The sequence below is a fragment of the Buteo buteo genome, chromosome 15 (genome assembly GCF_964188355.1).
Source record: "Buteo buteo chromosome 15, bButBut1.hap1.1, whole genome shotgun sequence".
NCBI lineage: Eukaryota > Metazoa > Chordata > Aves > Accipitriformes > Accipitridae > Buteo > Buteo buteo.
In genome coordinates this window covers 12,106,540-12,127,124 of record NC_134185.1, presented here as the reverse complement: position 1 = coordinate 12,127,124, position 20,585 = coordinate 12,106,540, and the positions used below count along the sequence as shown (strand labels likewise).

General features: G+C 44.9%; 1 protein-coding gene across 1 annotated transcript in view; it reads left to right on the top strand.

Moving 5' to 3' along the window:
* Positions 1-19,604, top strand: part of GABRR2 (gamma-aminobutyric acid type A receptor subunit rho2) — a 39,423-nt gene extending 19,819 nt beyond the window's left edge. The window contains exons 3-9 of the mRNA XM_075046365.1: positions 4,537-4,604; positions 7,994-8,217; positions 12,312-12,394; positions 13,943-14,083; positions 14,321-14,473; positions 16,625-16,821; positions 19,296-19,604. Of these exons, the coding sequence (XP_074902466.1) occupies positions 4,537-4,604; positions 7,994-8,217; positions 12,312-12,394; positions 13,943-14,083; positions 14,321-14,473; positions 16,625-16,821; positions 19,296-19,604 (1,175 nt within the window). The remainder of the gene's footprint in view (positions 1-4,536; positions 4,605-7,993; positions 8,218-12,311; positions 12,395-13,942; positions 14,084-14,320; positions 14,474-16,624; positions 16,822-19,295) is intronic.
* Positions 19,605-20,585: the final 981 nt, after the last annotated feature.

The following is a 20,585-nucleotide window of genomic DNA, read 5'->3' as shown; positions in this document are numbered from 1 at the left end:
ACCAGAAGTAACAAACCACCTCCTTAAAAACAGCACTCTATAAGCTAATTTGCTTATTAGACCTTATCATACTCCACAACTACTCAACTGAAGAGGATGAAGGGGAGCAGAACACTGCAGAGCCGTTGCTACAATATTTCCATGTAACGAAGCCATCACTTCCTCTGGCCAAACCAGAAGATGATGCATTTGTGGGGTGAGAGAAGGACCATGTGCTGGTCATGTCTGCGGGATGCTGAATTGCATGTTAGGAATGACACATCTGCCAGGGACATAAGCAGTGTCTCTTCCCAGGGCAAGGAGCCAGTCAAAAGAAAGGACACGTGGCAAGGAGAAGACATCTGTGATTTTGCCATGGATTTGCCTCTCTTTGATGAGTTACGATGGTCTGAGAATCCAGTGGAAGGAATCCACTGGCTGATGAACGGTCCCATCTCGTGGCCAGATGAGTAGGGACTGAGCATGTTTCCTGGCCTGGCAGGCAGGGACCGGCTCGTGAGGAGCTGAGCCCGTGCCACCAAAGGCAGAGGGCTCTCTGACCTGCTGGCCTCCTCCACACCTCTCCTCTGACCCTGGCAGCAGACTCGGCCGCCTGACAGGTCTTTCCCTGGGCTGATTCAAGTCCCTGATTTGGAAGAAAATAGTCCGGTTGCTGCTGCTGCTGTTGGTTTTGGCTGGGTTAATTTTCTATGGGTCGGTGAGCTAAACAGTCTTAAGGGAGGTCCCACTGCAAGCTCAGCCTGCTCCTCCATGCAACCTCATCCTCTGCTGAAAGTCATTCCCTGTGTAATTCAGGAGGCTGAGGACTCTTCTCGCCTGCTCAATGAGCACGCCTGTGTTACGAAGACCTGTGTACAAGAGAAAAAAAGTCTTCAGCACTTCTCGGCCCCGCTGCTGGATGCGGTTGTGACAGCACGTCTGCGTTTCATCGGCAGGTGCAGACTGGGCCTTTGTGGGTTTTCCTGTTTTGGGAAATGCCTGGGAGAAGGGGAGCGGAATGCCAACAGGGTGAGAATTTCCTTGGCCTCCTGTGACTCCTTATAGTACATAAACAACTGAAAGGGAGCCGGGAAAGGGAGCAAGATGGGCTTGTGTCATTTGGGTGAAAAATCTTACTGAAGTCTCTGGGCTCCTGAGAAACATGCCAGTGCTGATTAACTGGAATTTCACCCCAAGTGAATCTTTGTGGCAAACACCCTTCAGCTTGAACAGACACCACCAAGACACGAATAGTAGTGAGCAAATGTTTGCTGGCATTCTTTTAAAGCATGAAGTGCATGGCTGTGTGTCTGAATGTGACGTGTAGGTGTTTGTTAGCATCTAGGAGTCATCTAAAAGTGCTGGGTTGGCCACGTTACAGCTTCACTGCTGGGGGCAACAGTCACTTAAATTGGAATTGGTGGTGCTGAGGAGTCTGGTCCTGCTCCACAGGGCTTGCTTCAGGGTGTCGGTACCCAGCACAGCTGCTGATGGACGGCGCAGGCGCAACTGCCCAGAACCGTGCATGTGGAAGGGGGACGGTGTCACCGTCAGCATGCTCTGCGGTAATTCGGTGAGGCTGGCTTATCAAAGCCCTAGTAAAATCTGTATCAGGGCCAGTTGCAGTAATCAGCTTGTCTCATGGGCTTTGTGATTACCCTTTCCCTACCGAAGCTGAGTTGGTGATTCTTTCTCCTTGTATTGGGTTTGCGTGGCAAGGTTTTGGTAGTGGGGGGATTACAGGGGTGGCTTCTGTGAAAAGCTGCTGGAAGCTTCCCCTACGTCTGACAGAGCCAATGCCAGCCGGCTCCGAGACGGACCTGCTGGTGGCTGAGGCTGAGCCCATCAGTGATGGTGGTAGTGCCTCTGGGAGAACGGATTTAGAGAGGGGGAAAAAGCCCTGCGCAGCAGGAACTTCAGCCAGGGAGAGGAGCGAGAAGATGTGAGAGCACCAGCCCTGCAGCCCCCCAGGTCAGTGCAGGAGGGCAGGAGGTGCTCCAGGCGCTGGAGCAGAGATTCCCCTGCAGCCCGTGGGGATGAAGACCACGGTGAGGCAGGCTGTCCCCCTGCTGTCCAGGCAGGTCCACGGGGGAGCAGATCTCCAACTGCAGCCCGGGGAGAGAGGACCCCACGCCGGAGCAGGGGGATTCCCGAAGGAGGCTGTGACCCTGTGGGAAGCCCAAGCTGGAGCAGGCTCCTGGCAGGACCTGTGGCCCCGTGGAGAGAGGAGCCCACGCTGGAGCAGGTTTGCTGGCAGGACAGAGAGAACGTGTGACAAACTGACCCCAACCCCCATTCTCCATCCCCCTGTGCTGCTGAGAGGGAGGAGGTAGAGAAAATTGGGAGTGGAGTAGGGAGGAGGTAGAGTGATCAAGAGTGAATTTGAGCCTGGGAAGAAGGGAGGGTGGGGGGGAGGAGTTTTAAGATTTGGTTTTATTTCTCATTACCCTAATCTGATTTGATTGGTAATAAATTAAATGAATTTCCCCAAGTTGAGTCTGTTTTGCCTGTGATCTCTGTGATCTCTGCCTGTCCTTATCCTGACCCATGAACGTCTCGTTATATTTTCTCTCCCCTGTCCAGCTGAGGAGGGGAGTGATTAAAGTGGCTTTTGGTGGGCACCTGGCACCCAACCAGGGTCAACCCACCACACTCCTCCAGCAGAGGCAAACATAATGCTGTTGTCATGCTTTAAGCCCAGCCACTAACTAAGCACCATACAGCCGCTTGCTTATTCCCCCCACCCAGTGGGATGGGGGAGAGAATAAAAAAAAAAAAAAGTAAAACTCATGGGTTGAGATAATGACAGTTTAGTAGGCCAGAAAAGGAAGAAAATAATAATAATGATAACAACAACAATATGGTAATAATAAAAGAATTAAAATGTACAAAACAAGTGATGCACAGTGCAATTGCTCACCACTTGCTGATGGACGCCCAGTCAGTCTCTGAGCAGTGCCCCCCAGCCAGCCCTCCCCCAGTTTAAATACTGGGTATGACATCTTATGGTATGGAATGCCCCTTTGGCCAGTTTGGGTCAGCTGGCCTGGCTGTGTCCCCTCCCAACTCCTTGAGCCCCTCCAGCCTTCTTGCTGGCTGGGCATGAGAAGCTGAAAAATCCTTCACTTAGTCTAAACACTACTTAGCAACAACTGAAAACATCAGTGTGTTATCAATGTTATTCTCACACCTAACTCAAAACCATAGCACTATACCAGCTACTAGAAAGAAAATTAACTCTGTCCCAGCTGAGACCAGGGCAGCTGTGTTCAAAAGCCCTGAAGATGCGTGGGAGTCTGTGTGCTGCTGCAGGTACCGGGGCAGGATGGGTGGCAGCTTGCAAATGTGCACTGCTTTCTCAAAACATTTCTGCTGTCTTGTTAGGCTTACAGCATATTCAGATCTTGGATGTGGTCTTGAGGAAGATGCTACTGTAGCTAAACACATGCATGCAGCAGGCCCTGCTGTGCATGGCACTGCGCAAATACGGGTGTGGATCTACCAAGCGATTGTGGTGCCTCTTAAATACCATAGAACTGCTAATCAGGTTCAAAATCTAGGTGCTAAAAATCTTTGCAAACCTTCATGGAGGCCACTATGGTCCTTGGAAAATTCATTTCTGCTGGGCAAGTCCCAGCCTTGTCTGCAGAGCTGCTACTTCCTTCCCCACGGTCTGTCTGGCTGACGGTGCCCAGGCTGGAGACACGCTCTGGATACCCACACCAGCCTGAGCCCTGCGAGACCCGCTGCCACACGCTGAGAGCTCAAGGCAACCGCTGATCCTCTTGGACCGTTCCTCAGCAGTTCCCGCTCACCTGCCCTGGTGGGCTGTGCTTGGTGTGTGCGTCGCTGTAGGCGCTGACCTCCTCAGCGCACCAGCAAGGGAAAAGGCTGCGTGAGGACATGCTGTGGGGAACTTTGGAATCAGCTGAGGAGGTCCTGGTCATTAATAAGCAGCAGTCTACGGTGAAATTTTGATACAGGCTTTCTAGTAATAGAGCAGTATGCATTTGTTATGGGATGTTGTCCGCTTATTTACTCTTTGTGAATTCTCTGGTTGCTAATTTTAAAACTGCTGTCGAAAACTACTAACATCATCAATGAATTGTATGAATGAAAATGGTGATGGGCTCTTGAGAGTTTAATGTAGCTTGTCTTGTTGATAAGAAATGAGAAACCCACAAGGAAAAGCTCATTGCTTGCAGTTTCTTCTTCTCAATCCCCTGTTCTTGGGGCCAAATTTGTTCATAAAGGCCTAAAATTTATGATGGGATGGCTCAGCTTTTAAAAACATACACAAATGTTTTATCCAAGCTCTGGATTAGCTGGGCAGTGTCACCATCATAGCGCATGCCAAGGGGAAGATAATTCAGTGTTTCAAAAGGGGCCTTACATGGTTATTCACTGATTCTTCCCCCGGCCCTCTCGTGAAGAATCAAGGACAGAAAAGTATAACATAAGCTCAGAAATGTTTTGCATGTTACCTTATAGTGCTAATTAAATGCAGATGATATAAAAGAACAGTAATTTACATATCTAAATCTCATTCTCCTACAGGCCCTGCAATTCCTGTTGGGGTGGATGTGCAAGTTGAAAGCTTGGACAGTATTTCTGAGGTTGACATGGTACGTAATCCTCTTTTAAGCCTCAATTATTCCTAGTCATAAAAAGTCCCTCCTACTTGAAACCTATAGATTTCAAATTATTGGTCAGATGAAAGTAATGGCAGTGTTTGGCAAATTCAAAGAGGCTTGTACTCAGGACTAAAGACTTGAAAAAACCAGGTGATGAAAGGCTTATCTCTGTATCTTCAGATAAAGATTAGAAGTATAAAGGAAAAAGGGATCTTAAATGGGAGAATAATCAGTGCTATGAAGTATCTATCACAACCAAAATTATAAACAGCTGCATACGAAGGTTTGAAGGTACGTAGTGAAGTTCATATAAGCCATGCTTACTGCAAGGGTTTTCTTCCTTAGGGAATCATTAAGTCCATTTGTTTGAAATGCATGATTCTGGGAGGCACATTAGAAAATTAAGTTGGCAATGTAAATGAGAAGGAGCTGCTCCTGCATCTTCATCACTGGGAGTAACGTGACTGAGGTGCATGAGTGGGAACTGCCAGGGGGAGCCTGAACTGCCTTTGCCAAAGTGGAATTTGGTGTGGGGGAATAGTCCTTCAGTCACTGATGATGCTGTTCAGGAAATTTGCACCAAGTTCAACTGTGATTTAGTATCTTTATTTTTTTTATTAATTAAAAAAGAGGAAGAAATACATGCAATTGTTAACCCTCAACAGGTTTCAAGGTGTTGCCAGCAAAAGGAGTGTTCGCACGCATTCTCCTGTTTGGGTTTTTTTTTTCCTAATATGGGAAATGGAATAAAAATACTGGAAAGAGAAGTGGAAAGGGGAACATAGAGGATAAGAGGAAACTTCTTGCTTCCTTCCTCCTTCTGCCTGAAGACTGAAAGGAAGAGCTTTAGGTTGATTGGTTTTTACTGTGGTGCAATTACATCTTCATTAAAACAAGGGAGCTTGCCTGCCTGGATATTGAAAGAGAGGGTTTGGGGGGATGCAATGAAGCGCGTGGGAGGGAGCTGTCGGTGCAGGAAATGGCCATCGCAAGGAGACTTGAGGCTCCAATATATCAAGATAATGTCAGAGCAGCAAAGAGACCTGATTAGTGCAAGTAAATAACTGGCAGTGCTTTCTGTCAGGAGCATCTGATTTCAACAAAAATCTTGCCCATCAGAAAGCTTTGAGGTCAGTTCTCTCCCCTTGCTGTTGATAGCTCCGCAGTTCTATTTTCCCACCACAGGACAAGTGCTTTCCACAGCAGTTGCTGACTTGTATTTGGGGTAGAAGAATGGTCTCCTAGGTCAGTCTGGGTTACGCTGGTTTGTTTTTCCAGCAGTTTTTCCCAGCATAGGTGTTTGCGAGAGGAGGGCGGGCAGTAAGCTCTCTGCACGGCCAGGGCACCCGGGCTGGCTGTGCCTGCAGCAGGGTGCCCTCCTCGTCTCCCCGTTGCAGGCAGGGCAGAGCTGCAGGCAGGGCAGAGCTGCAGGCAGGGCTTGTTTCAAACCACTCTGAAGGGTTAGTGGCCCTAGAAATCAGGTACCCTCGGCTGGGCAGTCTTTGCCTATCATTGCTTGAGCAGGCACCCGGTGCCCCGACGAGGCACCAGACGGAAGCATCACCAGCCGCAACCCACTGTACCAGCAAGACAGTGTGCGTTAATGGCAGCAGCCAGGGGCTGTTTAAAGCACGTGGTTTTAAAACTGGTGCCTGGCCGGTCGGCATGGATGGGCTGCTGCTGTGTGCACTGGCAGGGCATGCTCTTGAGGCTGCCTGGAGCGTGGCATGAACATGAAAAGTGCTGCCAGAAGTGAGGAACTTGTGTGTGTGCATTTGCTATGCCTCCAGCAGGTACTATTGTTCTCTCAGTTTGTTGTAAAACTTCTTTCCTAAGGGATTTTCCTACTCATGAGTGCTGAAATAAACTCCTTTTCTGGGCTTGTAACTAGCATGTGTGCTGGTCAGAAAGGAACAAGCTGTCAGTGATTGCAAACCGTCTCATCTGACTCACGCTACGAGAGAACATCCATAAGTTGGATTGTATACTTAGAAGCTGTCATCAGCTGCCACTTTGGCTTCACGTTTGCAGCTCTGTTTGGTGCCCTGTGTGTTGGCCATTGGAGGCCTGTTAGGAGAGAGAAGGGAGCTGGAGGTGAGAGAGGAGAGGGCTCCTGTCCGGTGGGACAGGGAAATTGGTGGCCTGGAAAGTGGTGTGGCCCTTCCCGCGCTGTCCCTGCAGGCAGGATCTCCCCCTCCTCCCTAGTGGCTCTCAGTCGTGCCGAGGGTGCCTGGCTGACGCCACATCGGTCCCTGTCCCCCTGTGCTCTGATGATGGAGCTGTACAGAGGCATTTCGCAGCCGCAGCCTGGAAGTGTTTCTTTGGGACTATTGCTGTAAGGGGAAGGTGGCTGGTGGCCAGTAGGGAACAGGAGCTGGGAGCATCCCTGGGGGGAGCGGGGATGGAGGCTGGGACCAGTCTGCCAAGGTGGAGACCTGCAGGGGGGTGAGCAGAAGCGTCCCTCTGGCAAGTCTCTGCCATGACCAGGGAGGGAGGTGTCCAGCCAGCAAGGTGAGGGCTGGCACTGGAGACTTCTTCCACAACTTAATGAAAAACCTGCTGGTAACGCGAGACTGTTGCCAGGCAGCCCTTTGAAACGGTGAGTCAGGTTAACTGGCGGTTTGTCGTCAGCAAAGCAAAATGAGGTGGTGGTTTTAGAAAACAGTTGCCGCGTGGTTAGGAAGAGATCCCAGCCTGTGTCGCTGCCTGCCCAGGCTTGGCGGCTGCAGCTCCCATAACCGCTCGCTTAATTGGGAATATAAAGAAAACAACTGTATTTGATCTCTCAGCATGAGAGAGTAGATTCAGCTCTGAAAGCAGCAGCTGCCAGGTTGGGATCAACAAACAGATGTTTTCCTTTGTGTGACTGAAGCTCCTGCTCCCTCAACGAGCTTAAAAGAGAGCTTTATTTATACACTTGTATGGTAGGAAAAACAGTTCCATCACTTCGTTGCTGTTTGCAACAATTTAGTTCTTTGGGGGATAAATTTCTTAGTGTTTAGCCTGACCACTAAGCTAATTTTGAAAGTTTTTCCTCTTGAACATGCTACAGATACCATAGTCCTTTGAGATAATTTTGCCAGGATTGAAGAATCATTTCTGCAGGGTGGTGCTCCTCTTGAGGCATATTTATATCCCTTTGGGGTCTGAACATTAGTGGGTACTGTACTACATTGATTGGCTTTTTATGTTTTGTTTTGGCTGAAATTATTTTGTCAGGAAAATCTATTCACAGAGAGCACTGGTCCAGGACAGAAACAGGAGTTGAGAGGGGAGGGATTTCATCTACCTGGCAGGAGTGAGTTTTCTTTCTGGTGTTTCCTAGGTGTAGAGAGCAACACTGACAGACCTCTCTCTGGTTCTCTTCCTTTTTTGTGAAGGATTTCACTATGACTCTGTACTTAAGGCACTACTGGAAGGATGAGCGTCTCTCATTTCCCAGCACCACCAACAAGAGCATGACCTTCGACGGCAGGCTGGTAAAGAAGATCTGGGTCCCCGATGTCTTCTTCGTGCATTCCAAAAGGTCCTTCATTCACGATACCACCACGGACAACATCATGCTGCGAGTGTTCCCCGACGGTCATGTCCTCTACAGCATGAGGTAACCGTGCAGCCTTACTGCTCCTGAGCATCCCCTGGGGCTTCACTGGCAATTTTGCTCCCGGCATGGCTTTGGTGACCACCAGGACTGCTACTGCCAGCCCTACTACTCCCACCGCTGATGCAGAGCCCTGTTTCCAGCACGTCCAGTACAGAATGCTTTGCAGGAAGCTGCGAGAAACCATGCTGTGGGCAATAACAGGATAATCTCCTCCCAGGGGAAGCATTCCCCTAACTCTTTGCAGTCAGAGGAGGGCTTAGTCGAGCGGGGATGTTGGTCCCAGGGTCAGTGTGTGATTAAACTGGAAGCTGCTGATATACCAGATGGTGACCTCTATAATTATCCTATTTTGCTTCCTGTTTGTCTAGAAAAACTTTTTTTTTTTTGGTGGTGGTGCCATGTTGATGTAAAGGTTTAAGTTTATTGAAGCTGAAATGTTTAGTATTAAAGACATCCTATAGTCCCTAGCAGACTTGTTGGCTGGAAGAATCCTGAGATATGTCTGTCATGACCTGAAGGGTTACCCGGCCTGCGGGTGTACACAGATTGTGACCATGGGTTTGCAGGATTCTGTAATACACAAGGACAGAGACGTTTAATCCTCTAAACTTCTCTACCTTATTACAGATTACCAAAAATACCACAAAAATCACCATGAGCAAGTAAACTACCACAAAATCACCACTAGCAAGTATATGTATGATTAATAAAGTGAATATATGTATCAATCGTGCTATTACAAATGACTATCAGTGATCCATAATATAGTATCAATCAATTGTGTAGCAACAGAAAATAACAGCAATAACTAACGAGGTATATACTGTTAGAGGTTAATACAAACTTACCATTAGTGGAGCATCTCATCAACAATATAACAGCAGGCATACTTATGTTAGATTGCTTGTATAGGTGTATAATACTGGTATCAAGTGATATCATCATCAAGTAAGCCAAATCATCCCCTGGGTGGGAGGACAAACCACAACAACCGCAGAAGTGAGCCCAGACAGGGACGAATGAGACAACAGAGAGAGTCTCACTTCAGAGATGCTCTGCGTCACAGGGTCTGGAGTCAGCCGGGCATCCCCAGTCCAAGAGCTGTTAGAAAGTTCATGCAGTGAATTCAACCTGTTTAGGAATGGAAAAGTATGTGCAGCATGGGAAGTCCTCAGAGAAAGATGCTCCATTTTGGATAAAAATTATGTCTTCCTTATATGACAGAGATATAAGAAGGTGTAGGACACTCTGAGCAGCCAATAGGTGCTCTTAATTTCTATTTTTCATCTGCGACAGCCAATAGATGATGATGTTTCCTATTCTTTCAGGCCAATTTTTATTTTCCAGACTGTTTTCCACCTTTTCAGACAATCAATTGCCTTTACAATCCCCCCCTTTTTTTTTTGCACTTATCGATGGTATCTCAGGATGTGTCCAGTTTCTAGGTACCCTGTCTGCACTCCAAAAAATCCAGCTGCACTTCTCAAAGACGTGTCTGGTTCCTAGGCTGGCAGGCCTTTCTCTGTCAATATTTTCAAGCAGACATTTTCTTTTGCTCAGTAATTTCCCCCTTCTAACAAGGCCACCTTTATGGCTGCTCACATCAGCATCCCAGCAGTTTTAATTTCCTTCAGAAGAATGCAAAAAGAGATGCAGAGAAAAATACACTGCCGGAGGAGAAAAGCTCGAGAGCCCAGACAAAAGGACATTTCCCTAGGACAGAAAACATGCTCTCAGTGTACAGTTACCTTTGAATGCTTTGCAGCCAAGGATTTCTGTTCTAGGATCTTTCTGGAACTTACTTACTTCAGCTATGGTAAAGTAATTCTTAAAAACTAGGAAAGGCTTTCTATAAAGTTTGATTCAGGAGGCTATTTCTCTTTGAAGAATGAGCATAGTGGGCAATATTGTCCCAAGTAGGATAATATCCCACTGAACCAGGGGGCAATAAAGTTCACTGGTTTCATAGTCTAAATATAATCCTACTGAATTTATTTAAAAAAAACCCTGGACAAATTATTAAAACCACAAAGAAATGTGTGTGTGTGTGTGTGTAAGAAAAAGAGTATGCACTATATGGTCACTTCATTTTGCCTGGTCCTAATGATGAAAATCCCATCTTGACCAAACACTTAGGAACACTTTCCCTGTTCTGAACCCATTTAATAAATCCATTTATTGCATGAAAGGTCTGATTAGCCACACCTTAACTAAGCACCTAAAGACACTGTGTATTTTATTAGAACCAGATGAGGATGAAGGTGCCACGCAGCAGGAGAGACAAGAAGGAGAAAGAAAAATGAAGAAGGAGGTTAGGCATAAGCTTGGGTCAGCAGCGAGGGGAGAAGAGGAGGAGGAGGGTAGGGACCTTCTCCACAGTTGTTGCTTGGTGTAACTGAATATCTGTTTCCATTGCTCATACCCTGCAGTTCTCACGCACTAAAGCCAGCAGCACGCCACTTGTTAGTAGTGCTCAACAACAAAAATGAAGGAGCAAGTATTTTTAATGGCAAACATTGCCTCTGTTCAGATCTGCTCATTTGCCTACATGCAGAGTATTTACTTTCAAAATTTTCTGTGAGCTGTCGAGGAGGTGATGTGACTTTCTAATGTTACCTACAAGAGAGAAGGATGTGAGAGTTAACCACAGCTGACAGCACAGGAGTTAAATGGATGATTTGATACGTAAAATCCACAGAGAATGAGAATCTGCATGGCATTTGGTCCTGGTGGTGTTTAGGACACTCAGAACATGATCCAGCTGACCAAGCATGGGCGTCCAGTGACACTGGAAATACCTTCAGGTGTCTTGAGATGTCTGCATGGGGTTGGCACTGGGCTGAGGGATATTTCATTCCTCATTTGGGCCTTGGGCTTTCAAGATCACTTGAACACTGCACTCTAATTGAGGACTATCTTATTGATGAGCTGAGTTTCTGTGCTGTCCCTGACTAACAAAATGTTCATGACCACAGGTTGTGCCACGGTTTAGGTGACCCAGAGGAAAGAAAATAACACATTGTAATGAGACTTGAGTTATAAAATGCTTAAGTGCTACACACAACTAGGGCAGGTCACTGCTACAGTATAGCTTCTGGAGCATATCCCCCAAAAGCTTCTCTAAGTTTTGCTCATATGGCAAAATTTTGCTCTAGTTTTATAGTCAAAATGAACAGCATGTGCTTTTCAGGGGTGATGAGTGCATAGGTCAGTGTAGGATTTGGATCACAATCCCTTGAACAGAAGAAAAGTTCTTTATCAACATCTGCAATGAATCTAGATAATGGTCACAGCCAACGTAAGTCGGCCTCCGAAACGATGACTCACAGCTGATTTGCTCCTACTAAATCGGGAGCTCCACTGCAAATCTGTCCACAAGAGAAAGTTCACTGACCCACTGGAAAACTTGTTATGCAATGTTGTGCACAACTGGACTCGCTTAAAAATGGGAGCTGTGATTGCTGGAGCTCTTTAGCTAAGACACGAACTTAGGTAAATCTCACCTGTTGAAAAACAGCTGCACCCATTTTTATACCCTCTGCCCTAGAAATACACCCCCCAGATTAAAAGAGTTTGATCAAGGACTGAAATAAACTGGGTTTGCCTTAATAATATATATACAGGAGGAATTTTGTGGCTTGTGATAAAGATGGTCATGTCCCTCAGGCTTGTGTCATTTTGGGGGTGACTATGGAGGGAAAAGAGCTATGGGGAAAACGAGGAAACCTTAATCAAACTGGACATAAGAGAACCTTTGAATGTAAACGGTGAGGTTATTTTATGTTGTTGCCTTGTAGGGGAATAGTCAGATATAAAACACAGTGGAAGTATTTGTGCTGACATTAGTATTACTGTAATGTACAATATAGTGCTTTAGTTCCTTGATAGATATTGAAATGACAGCTTCCTTTGGAGTTTCTGTGTATAATCCATCTCACTTGGACTTGGAGAATTGGTAGCCATTTTCCTGGGGATTTAGTGCTAACATTATGCATAATTGCTGGCTCTAAAGCTGCAGAATGATTTATTTATGATAATGTTGTCCCTTTGTTGCTCCTCATAGAAACCAACCTTTCTCATTTTTTGACTTCTAGGATCACAGTGACAGCAATGTGCAACATGGACTTCAGCCGCTTCCCCCTGGACTCTCAGACGTGTTCTCTGGAGCTGGAAAGCTGTACGTTGTATCTGTGTTTCTAGGTAGACGTGCTCCCTGGCTGGCTGCATGCACATAGACTGGACACATTTCAGAATACAGTCTATTTTAGAGCCAGAAAAAATAGTTCATCAGAGTTACTAAGAGTCTTTCTATTGACTTACTGTGTTGTATATCTAGCCCTTCTGCTGCAGTACAGGGGAATTTGCAAGGAAAGCATGCTTGTATGAATTTTAGTGGATGGCACTTTCAAAAAAAACACCAACAGAAGTGTTCAACATATCCTGGTTCTCAGCAGCTTGCTGATGAGAAATCTGGGGGGGAGAAGTTTTGCTCTGTTCATTGCTTCTGACTGGAAGGTGGTGCTTTCAAGTGTCACAATAAAAAGTTGGTTGTAATGATCACTGATTTTATCTAAATTTCATCACTAATGTGGTTTATGTATGATATAATCCTGAATCTGCAAACACTGTGACCTGGACTCAGTTTCTTTGGGAAGGAGTTGTTCTGTGGAGAAAGTGATGTGAACAGTAAGATTTTTGTGGCTGTTCTGTGAACTTTGTCCAGACTAATATCCAGTTGTTTTGAGGTCCTCCCAGCTGTTTAACTGAAATTTTCCTCTACAAATAACACAATCACAAAATCGCAGGGTAATTTATGTTGATCTTGAGCTCAGCTGCTCCAATACCCTGCTCAGAGCACGGAGAACTTTGTAGTGGGTTGCTCAGGGCTGTGTCCAGTTGGGTTTTGAACATCTCCAAGGTAATGGAGGCTCCACAACTTTTCTGTGTAACCTGTTCAAATGTTTGACTGCCCTCATCCTGAAAAAATTTCCTTTTACATGCTCGGAAAAAATCCTTTGTGGTAACTTGCATCCCTTGCCTCTTGTCCTTTTGCTCTGCATCTTGGAGCAGAGTGTGAGAAAAGCCTGCTGCCATCTTCTCTATGACCCCCAGCAGGGCAGCAGTTGGACCCCACCACAGACTGCTCTTCTGCCAGCCAAACAAACCCAGCTCCCCCAGCCTCTTGTCTTACGCCATGTGCTCCAGCCCCCTGACCATCTTGATAACCCCTTTTTCATTCCCCATTCCTGCTGCTTAGTGGACTATTTTTTTTTTTCATTTACAGCCTTCAAATATTTCTAGACTTTTGCTTCAAATCACACCTGCCACTTTTGCTTTTATCTTTCTAAGATAGTTCGAGGAGTCTGTGTTTCCTCCTTCCTCTAAGGAAGAACTATTTCCTGAGTTATTCTTATCAGTTAGCAATACTTTGTCTATGATTTTTGATATGTGATGCTCAGAAAAGTACCATTCTAGCTGTCATTTCATCAGTGTGAAGATGTGTTTCCCCAAATCAGGATGACCTGGATTTTGGTTGTTGTTGTTGTTGTTGTCATGGTATGTCATATGGCAAGATCTTTTTAACTCACTGGTGTTAGCAAACTTATTTGTGGCATTACTTCATGCCAAAGATGCCTTTGTGTTTGTTAATTTTGACTGGATCTATTAACGTTTGTTTCCCCTCCAAGCTAAAGTCACATCACATCATTCTTCTTCTTTCCCTAAGATGCTTACACTGATGAAGATCTGATGCTGTATTGGAAAAATGGGAATGAATCTCTGAAAACTGATGAAAAGATTTCTTTGTCTCAGTTTTTGATACAAAAATTCCACACTACATCAAGACTGGCTTTCTACAGTAGCACGGGTACTGGCTTTTTCTGATTTAATGCTATTGCTAAACCTAATGCTGTATTAACTACATTAATGTGACGTTATATGTCACTGAAATGTAGTCTCCACAGTCTGGACAATACATGTTTTGAAAGATCAGTTTCTCTTTTCACTACCCTTTAGAAATACAAGATAAAAAAAAAGATCTTGTCTCTCTATGCCTACCATCCAGGCTGTTCTCACTGATTCTGGCTTTCCTCCTCTCTCAAAGGTTGGTACAACCGCCTCTATATAAACTTCACTTTACGCCGACACATCTTCTTCTTCTTGCTCCAAACCTACTTCCCCGCCACCCTCATGGTCATGTTGTCCTGGGTGTCCTTCTGGATCGATCGCCGAGCAGTTCCTGCCAGAGTCTCGTTGGGTGAGAACAACTGCAACAAGCCATGACTGCGTGAAAATCTTTGCATGTGAAAGTTTTGGCAGGAAAGGGAACTGTTCGTTTTGATGGTTAAATATATTGGGCAAGCAAATGTTTGTTTTATCTGATGATTAATATAATGTAAAACTTGCAGTTTGCCTTAAGTCCTTCATCGCTAAGCAGTCCTCCTGATCTACACTTAGCTCAGGACAGAAAGGGCTGTGGTTTTAAAAATAAAGTTGGGCAGAGAAGAGAGGTTTCAGTATTTATAAGTCAATGAATCAAGATTTTTCCCTGTTGTCCAGTCCTGCAGTTCTGAGACACACATTGCCATTGGTGAGGGTAGAGTTTCACCGGAGTTTAGACACCTACAGGGAGTTAAAGGCTTCTGTTACAATTTTCGTGAATGCCTTTCATGAGCAGGATCCTGCCACGTCCCAGCTGCCACAGCGGGTGTCCCAGCCCAGGTATGTGTCTTCCCAACCAGCCGGCACTGGTGCTGTGGCCGGCGTTTCTCTCCAGGCTGCCTGGAGATCGCCAATGTGGCGCATCTTCACAAAGCTGGGAAAGAAAAGCAGCAAGGGATCTAGTCCTCTCAGCTTCTGCAGACGCAGGTGTCCCTCCATCTGGGGACACTCAGGGCATCTCTGTGACATCAGACCACAGCTGGGCAGTGAAGGGAACGTGGCTTTCCTCTCACATCTGCAGTGCTGAGGATGAGAGGCCACCAGCCCTGAGGTGAGGTGGAGTTGGGTTTCTCCTCTCCCAAGGATGCCTGGCACTGAGGATCCAATTCATTTGAAGGAGTGGGAAAGCGAAGAAGGAGCTGCTTGAAAATCCAGCGCCTCTCTGGACAACTAAAACCCATCAGGAGGAGCTTTGTCTGCGTCAGGACTGGAGGAAATTCTTTCAGCTGAGCATAAAAAGAGACGATTTGTTTATCACTCCATGCATAGGTTAGAGGAAGGCAAAAATGTAACAGGAAAAATCTCTGAATTTTAATATGTAAGGCTTCCAATACTAAAAGTGTAAAAACAGTATTTTAGCCCATGAGTATGTCTCACTTAGAAAGCTATGCACTGCAGCAAACATATGTGAAAAGGCAGTTGAGAGTCTGCTCCATTGAAAGAAATGTGTTCAGTGGATATTATTTAAAGAAAAATTAGATCCTGATGAAAAGTGAACAACAGTAGCTGTGTTTACCGTGGTCACTGTTTTGAAATGTCTGATGTAGGGGTGAGCAGTCAGTGCTGGGCTTTGTGCCCCCAGCCCCAGCATCCCTGTGAGGGGGCCGGGGCAGCCCCCCACAGGGATGCTGGGGCTGGGGGCACAAAGCCCAGCACTGACTGCTCACCCCTACAGTCTGAAGTAGCTATAAATTCTTTTTGGCTCTGTTTTCTCTATTTAAGTGGCTTTGGGAACTTGTAAATACTTTTCTCTCCATGACGATCCAAAACTTATACTATTTTGCAGGACTTTATCTATAGCTGTCTAAATATATATACAAATACACATGTGTATATATATACACATATTCACACACACATATATGTATATAAACATACATACATATATGTTTATGAACACATACACATGCACATATCTCTCTATATAATACAACGGTTGTTGTTCAAAACTTTTTGATTCCCACAGCCTGAACTGTGGACAAACAGTCCTTGAGGTAAAAACGTAATGCTCTTCTTTTGCATGGTTTCATGCAAAACATTTTAGCATTATTGCACATCCTTTTTAAGATCAGTGATCCTCTTTAGCTGTGACCAAAAGTCAATGCCAGGTTGCTTCCTGGCAGTGCCTGTAACACAGAGTGGTACAGCTTGGAAACAGGAGTCCTTGTCACCACTGGCCTTAGCAGAACGGACTATAAGCACTGTGTTAAAACCCTAGAGGTTAGGGAGGGAGTTAAATGCTGCTGCTCCAAAATGACGGCTGCTCCACAAAGCTAAACCCACCATGCGCACAGAAATGCAGGCAGTGGAACAGTTCTGCAATGGCAGGAGAGATACTCATCACAATTTTATTTCACATCTAACACCTTTTACAGCATCATGTAGAGTATAATTTCTGTTTTTCTTGAGACAAAAGCCTTATGGACTGTATCAGTCAATAACATTTATTTCTCTTGGTTCTTTCCAGGGATAACCACTGTGCTGACCATGTCCACGATCATCACTGGGGTGAACGCCTCTATGCCGCGTGTTTCCTACATCAAAGCTGTGGACATTTACCTGTGGGTCAGTTTTGTGTTTGTCTTCCTCTCGGTGCTGGAATACGCGGCAGTGAATTACCTGACTACGGTGCAAGAGCGGAAGGAGAGGAAACTGCGGGAGAGGGTGAGAAAAAATTTTGTTTTGTTCATCCATTTATTCCTTTTTTTCTTACAGCTGATCTGGTCGTTATATTGACTGGTTTGTGTCTATAAAAGGGAAAACACTGACATCCATGTGTGTATAATTGGATCTGTTTAGACTGCTCCACCTCAGGCTGAATTGCTAAAACCAGAAAAACAACAGTTGATCTCATGGGTCTTCACAGAAACATCAGAGAAGAGGAGAGTGTGATCTGAACTGGGGAAGACTGCAACCTGGAACTGTGTGGGGCTGACAAAAGGAGAAAGTATCAAATCTGATACTTCACTGCAGCCGCCACAATTTCTATATTTTTAAGCTAACGGTGTTACTCCGACCAAATTAATTTTCTCCCTCTACGGTCAGCTTTACGCTGGAAACTGGATTCAATGGATGTAATAGTGGAGTTGTTCCCCATTACCAAACACAAAAAACAGTCAGCCAAGTTTATGCTTGTACTTTTTAATGTGCTATGAAGAGTCTTATCCTGCATCCTTGGAGTTTTTCAACACCTGACCAGATACAGCCCTGAGCAGCCTGGTCCTGCTGTGAGCAGGAGATAGGACTAGAGACCTCCTGAGGCCCTTTCCAGCATGAATTATCCTACAGACCTGTGAGCCCTTCTTTGTAATTAAACAAAACACCATCACCTTTTGAACACTAAGGCTTGGGACCAAATTTTTTCAGTCCTCACGGACTCAGAACATTGCCATATTTTACAGCTTCTCTCTTCCCATTAGGAACTTCCCACATTAGTTCACAGGTAACATGGGTCACCTACTGCCTTTGACACTGGGAGAAATTTGGACTTTTTGGTGCTTGTTGGCCTGGACAAAATTCAGGCCAGAGACATTTCTGACACTCTAATAGTATTGTCAGCTGAGTTCCCGTGCCCAGGGAGGCTCTTTGGCAGTGTTTAATTTACTAGTGTAGACATAAACTAAAATTGCTGCAGGGTGAAATTATGTAGCATACTTCTCCATGTATGTGCCTATGAGCGTAATTTAAGACTCTGTGGAGGTGGGTTTCTAGTACGTTAGGCTCCCTCGTCCATAGAGTTGACTGTCATCACATGTACATGAAGCAATAGGAACTGTAATTTGACCTGGGGGCTAAGAATAAATCTGCAGAATTTCTTTCTCTGCTGGGTCCTGCAGCAATTAGCTTATTGCCGTTAACCGCTTTCCCTTCCACCCACCCACCGTCTCCCAGACCTGTCATCAGCTGATGATAAAGAGCCTGATGCAATTCTTCCCTCTGTTCTTTTGGTGTTTTTTGGTGTTTTTTTGTTTGTTTGTTTGTTTTTTTGAGGTACACCTGCTTAGTATAAAATATATTTTAAAACTCAACTACAAACTTCTCATGTTTTTCTGCACATGATCTGCTGATACCAAATCATTTGGTTATGACTAGAACACAGAAAACAATTCCTAAGTTGATTTTCAGGTTTTTGGTAAGCAATGTGACCTGTTGGTTAAATAATTTGAAGAAAAAACCTTGAGTGCAGAGTTTTCCAGTGGAATTCTGAATATTACATATTCAGGTATATATAATTTTTTTAAAAAAATATATAAATATTCAGGATATATACATTTCTGTGCATATATACTTAATTATTTTAGTTGAACTTATCCTTGAAAACAAGTCCTTGGAAAATCCACACATGAAAGTTGGTGGAGGAAGGAATTGGGGGGCAGAGTATTACTGGGTAAGGAGAGCAGTCTGTGGGGTATCAGAGGCTGGAACTCCTAGCAGAAAGGAGGTTTTGGAGTCCATTTTCATGGCATACAAATATGTAATCCATATTGCTGGGACAGAAAACCTGCAGATTTTAAACAGTAGAAGACAATATTTGCTATTCAAAATTCTACCTGTATTCATTGGTTTTTTTAGACTTGTGGGATACATGCTGGTGCTGATGAAGTCAATGCAATTTTTGACATTAACTTTAACAGAGCTGGGATTTTACATTAGGCTTTTAACTGGTCCTCTCCTTGGTTTAAAATCAGATTTACAAAGAAATCATATGTATCTGTGAAACCAGAACTCAGCCCTTTTTTTTTTCCATAACATGTACTGGATAAGCCATTTCCACAGATAAAACTGCATCTTGTCCTTGAATATTTATAAACACAGAGATTGCAAAATAAGGAATCTCAAGACAGCAACTCGGAACAGAGCTAGCTAACAAAACCTTTTAGTTAGTTTTTATGTCTGCTAAAACATTTTTCTAATCTTTTCTGAAGCTGCTTGTCCAAGCAGTGTAGCTAAACCATGTCTCTTCCTTTTGTAACACAAGCAAAAAAAAAGCGACTTTTTTGTTCAAAGAGAAACTTATAGTGTCTCAACTAAAATTTCAAGCTCAACTGTTTACAAGCTGTCTGTTAATAGAAAGGCATCATTTCTGTTGCTAATGTGTTCTTCCAGTGCTCAGCTATATTTCTTGTTTATGTTCCTAGTTTCCATGTACATGTGGAATACCTCATTCAAAAACTATGATGCTGGATGGAAACTACAGTGAATCTGATGCCAACAGCCTGGCAGGATATACAAGAAACCAGATGGTCCCAGAGGAAGAAAAACAAGAAAAGATGGTTGTGCACTTAGCTATGAGCAATGAATCTCATTCATCAAGGAAGAGAGGCCTGAAGGGCCATGTGGGCTTGCGCATCATCCAGAACAGTCATGCAATTGATAAATACTCAAGATTAATATTTCCAGGCACCTATATATTTTTTAATTTGATATATTGGTCTGTCTTTAGCTAAGTATGCTGGCACAGCAGTGACTGAAGCAGAAGATATTTACAAAACTCTCTTTTGTTGGTTCTTTTTCAGCCTAATCTGGATGTAAAGCCAGAAAACTGATTATTTTATTGCTTCTTTGGAGGGTAAAGGGGAGGGGACATCCTCCAGCGGGCAACTCCATGCACAGGCATCATGGAGGAACCTGCTGTGTTGGTTGCTTTCCAAGCCACACCCCAGCTCCCGTTTGCTTTATGACACAATGTCGTTTCTCATACTTGAAAATATGTGCTCACCATTCACCCAAAAGGTGCTGTAAGTTCATTTGAGGCCAGCCGCACTGGTGGTGCCTGCTGTGCAATGGACAACCAGAGACAGTGCTCACGTGGGCTGCCAGGGATTAGACAAACGCAGCTTGCAAGGGAAGGTCTGGACAGTGCATCTCCTGCACGGGAACTGAATGAGGGCTTTCCTTTTCAAAAGCTCTGCTTTTGAGAAAATCCTTTTATTTTTCTTTGGCATATGAACATCGTATTTGTTTCCATTGGTTTATGAAGAAGACCTCCTTTTAGGGTCCAAATTCTGCTTTCTCTGGAAAGGACCTTCACTGATACGATTAGGACAGTTGACTGGCCAGGATCAACAGGGTTGGCTACAGAGTGCAGGTGGTATGTTTGAGGTAGTAGTTATTTTTTGTTCCAGATTAGAAGTAAGGAGTGATGATGAAACAGAGCAAAGAAGCCCACAGACTCATGAGAAGATGGCTCCCAGGGTACATGAGTAACAGAAAACAGGGAGGTTTAGGCATGTGTTCTCCATATAACTTGAGCACAGCACATGATATGTAGCACTTGCCCTCTAAAATGAGAGGGGAAGCCAACATGTAGCATGTACCGCTAGCACATGGTGAATAGGCAGTGTCTCTGGGACCATTACTTTCTCTCTCCAGAAGCAGAAAACAGTGTTGAGGGCAGCACTGGTGGCTTTCAATTTTTTTCCTCACCC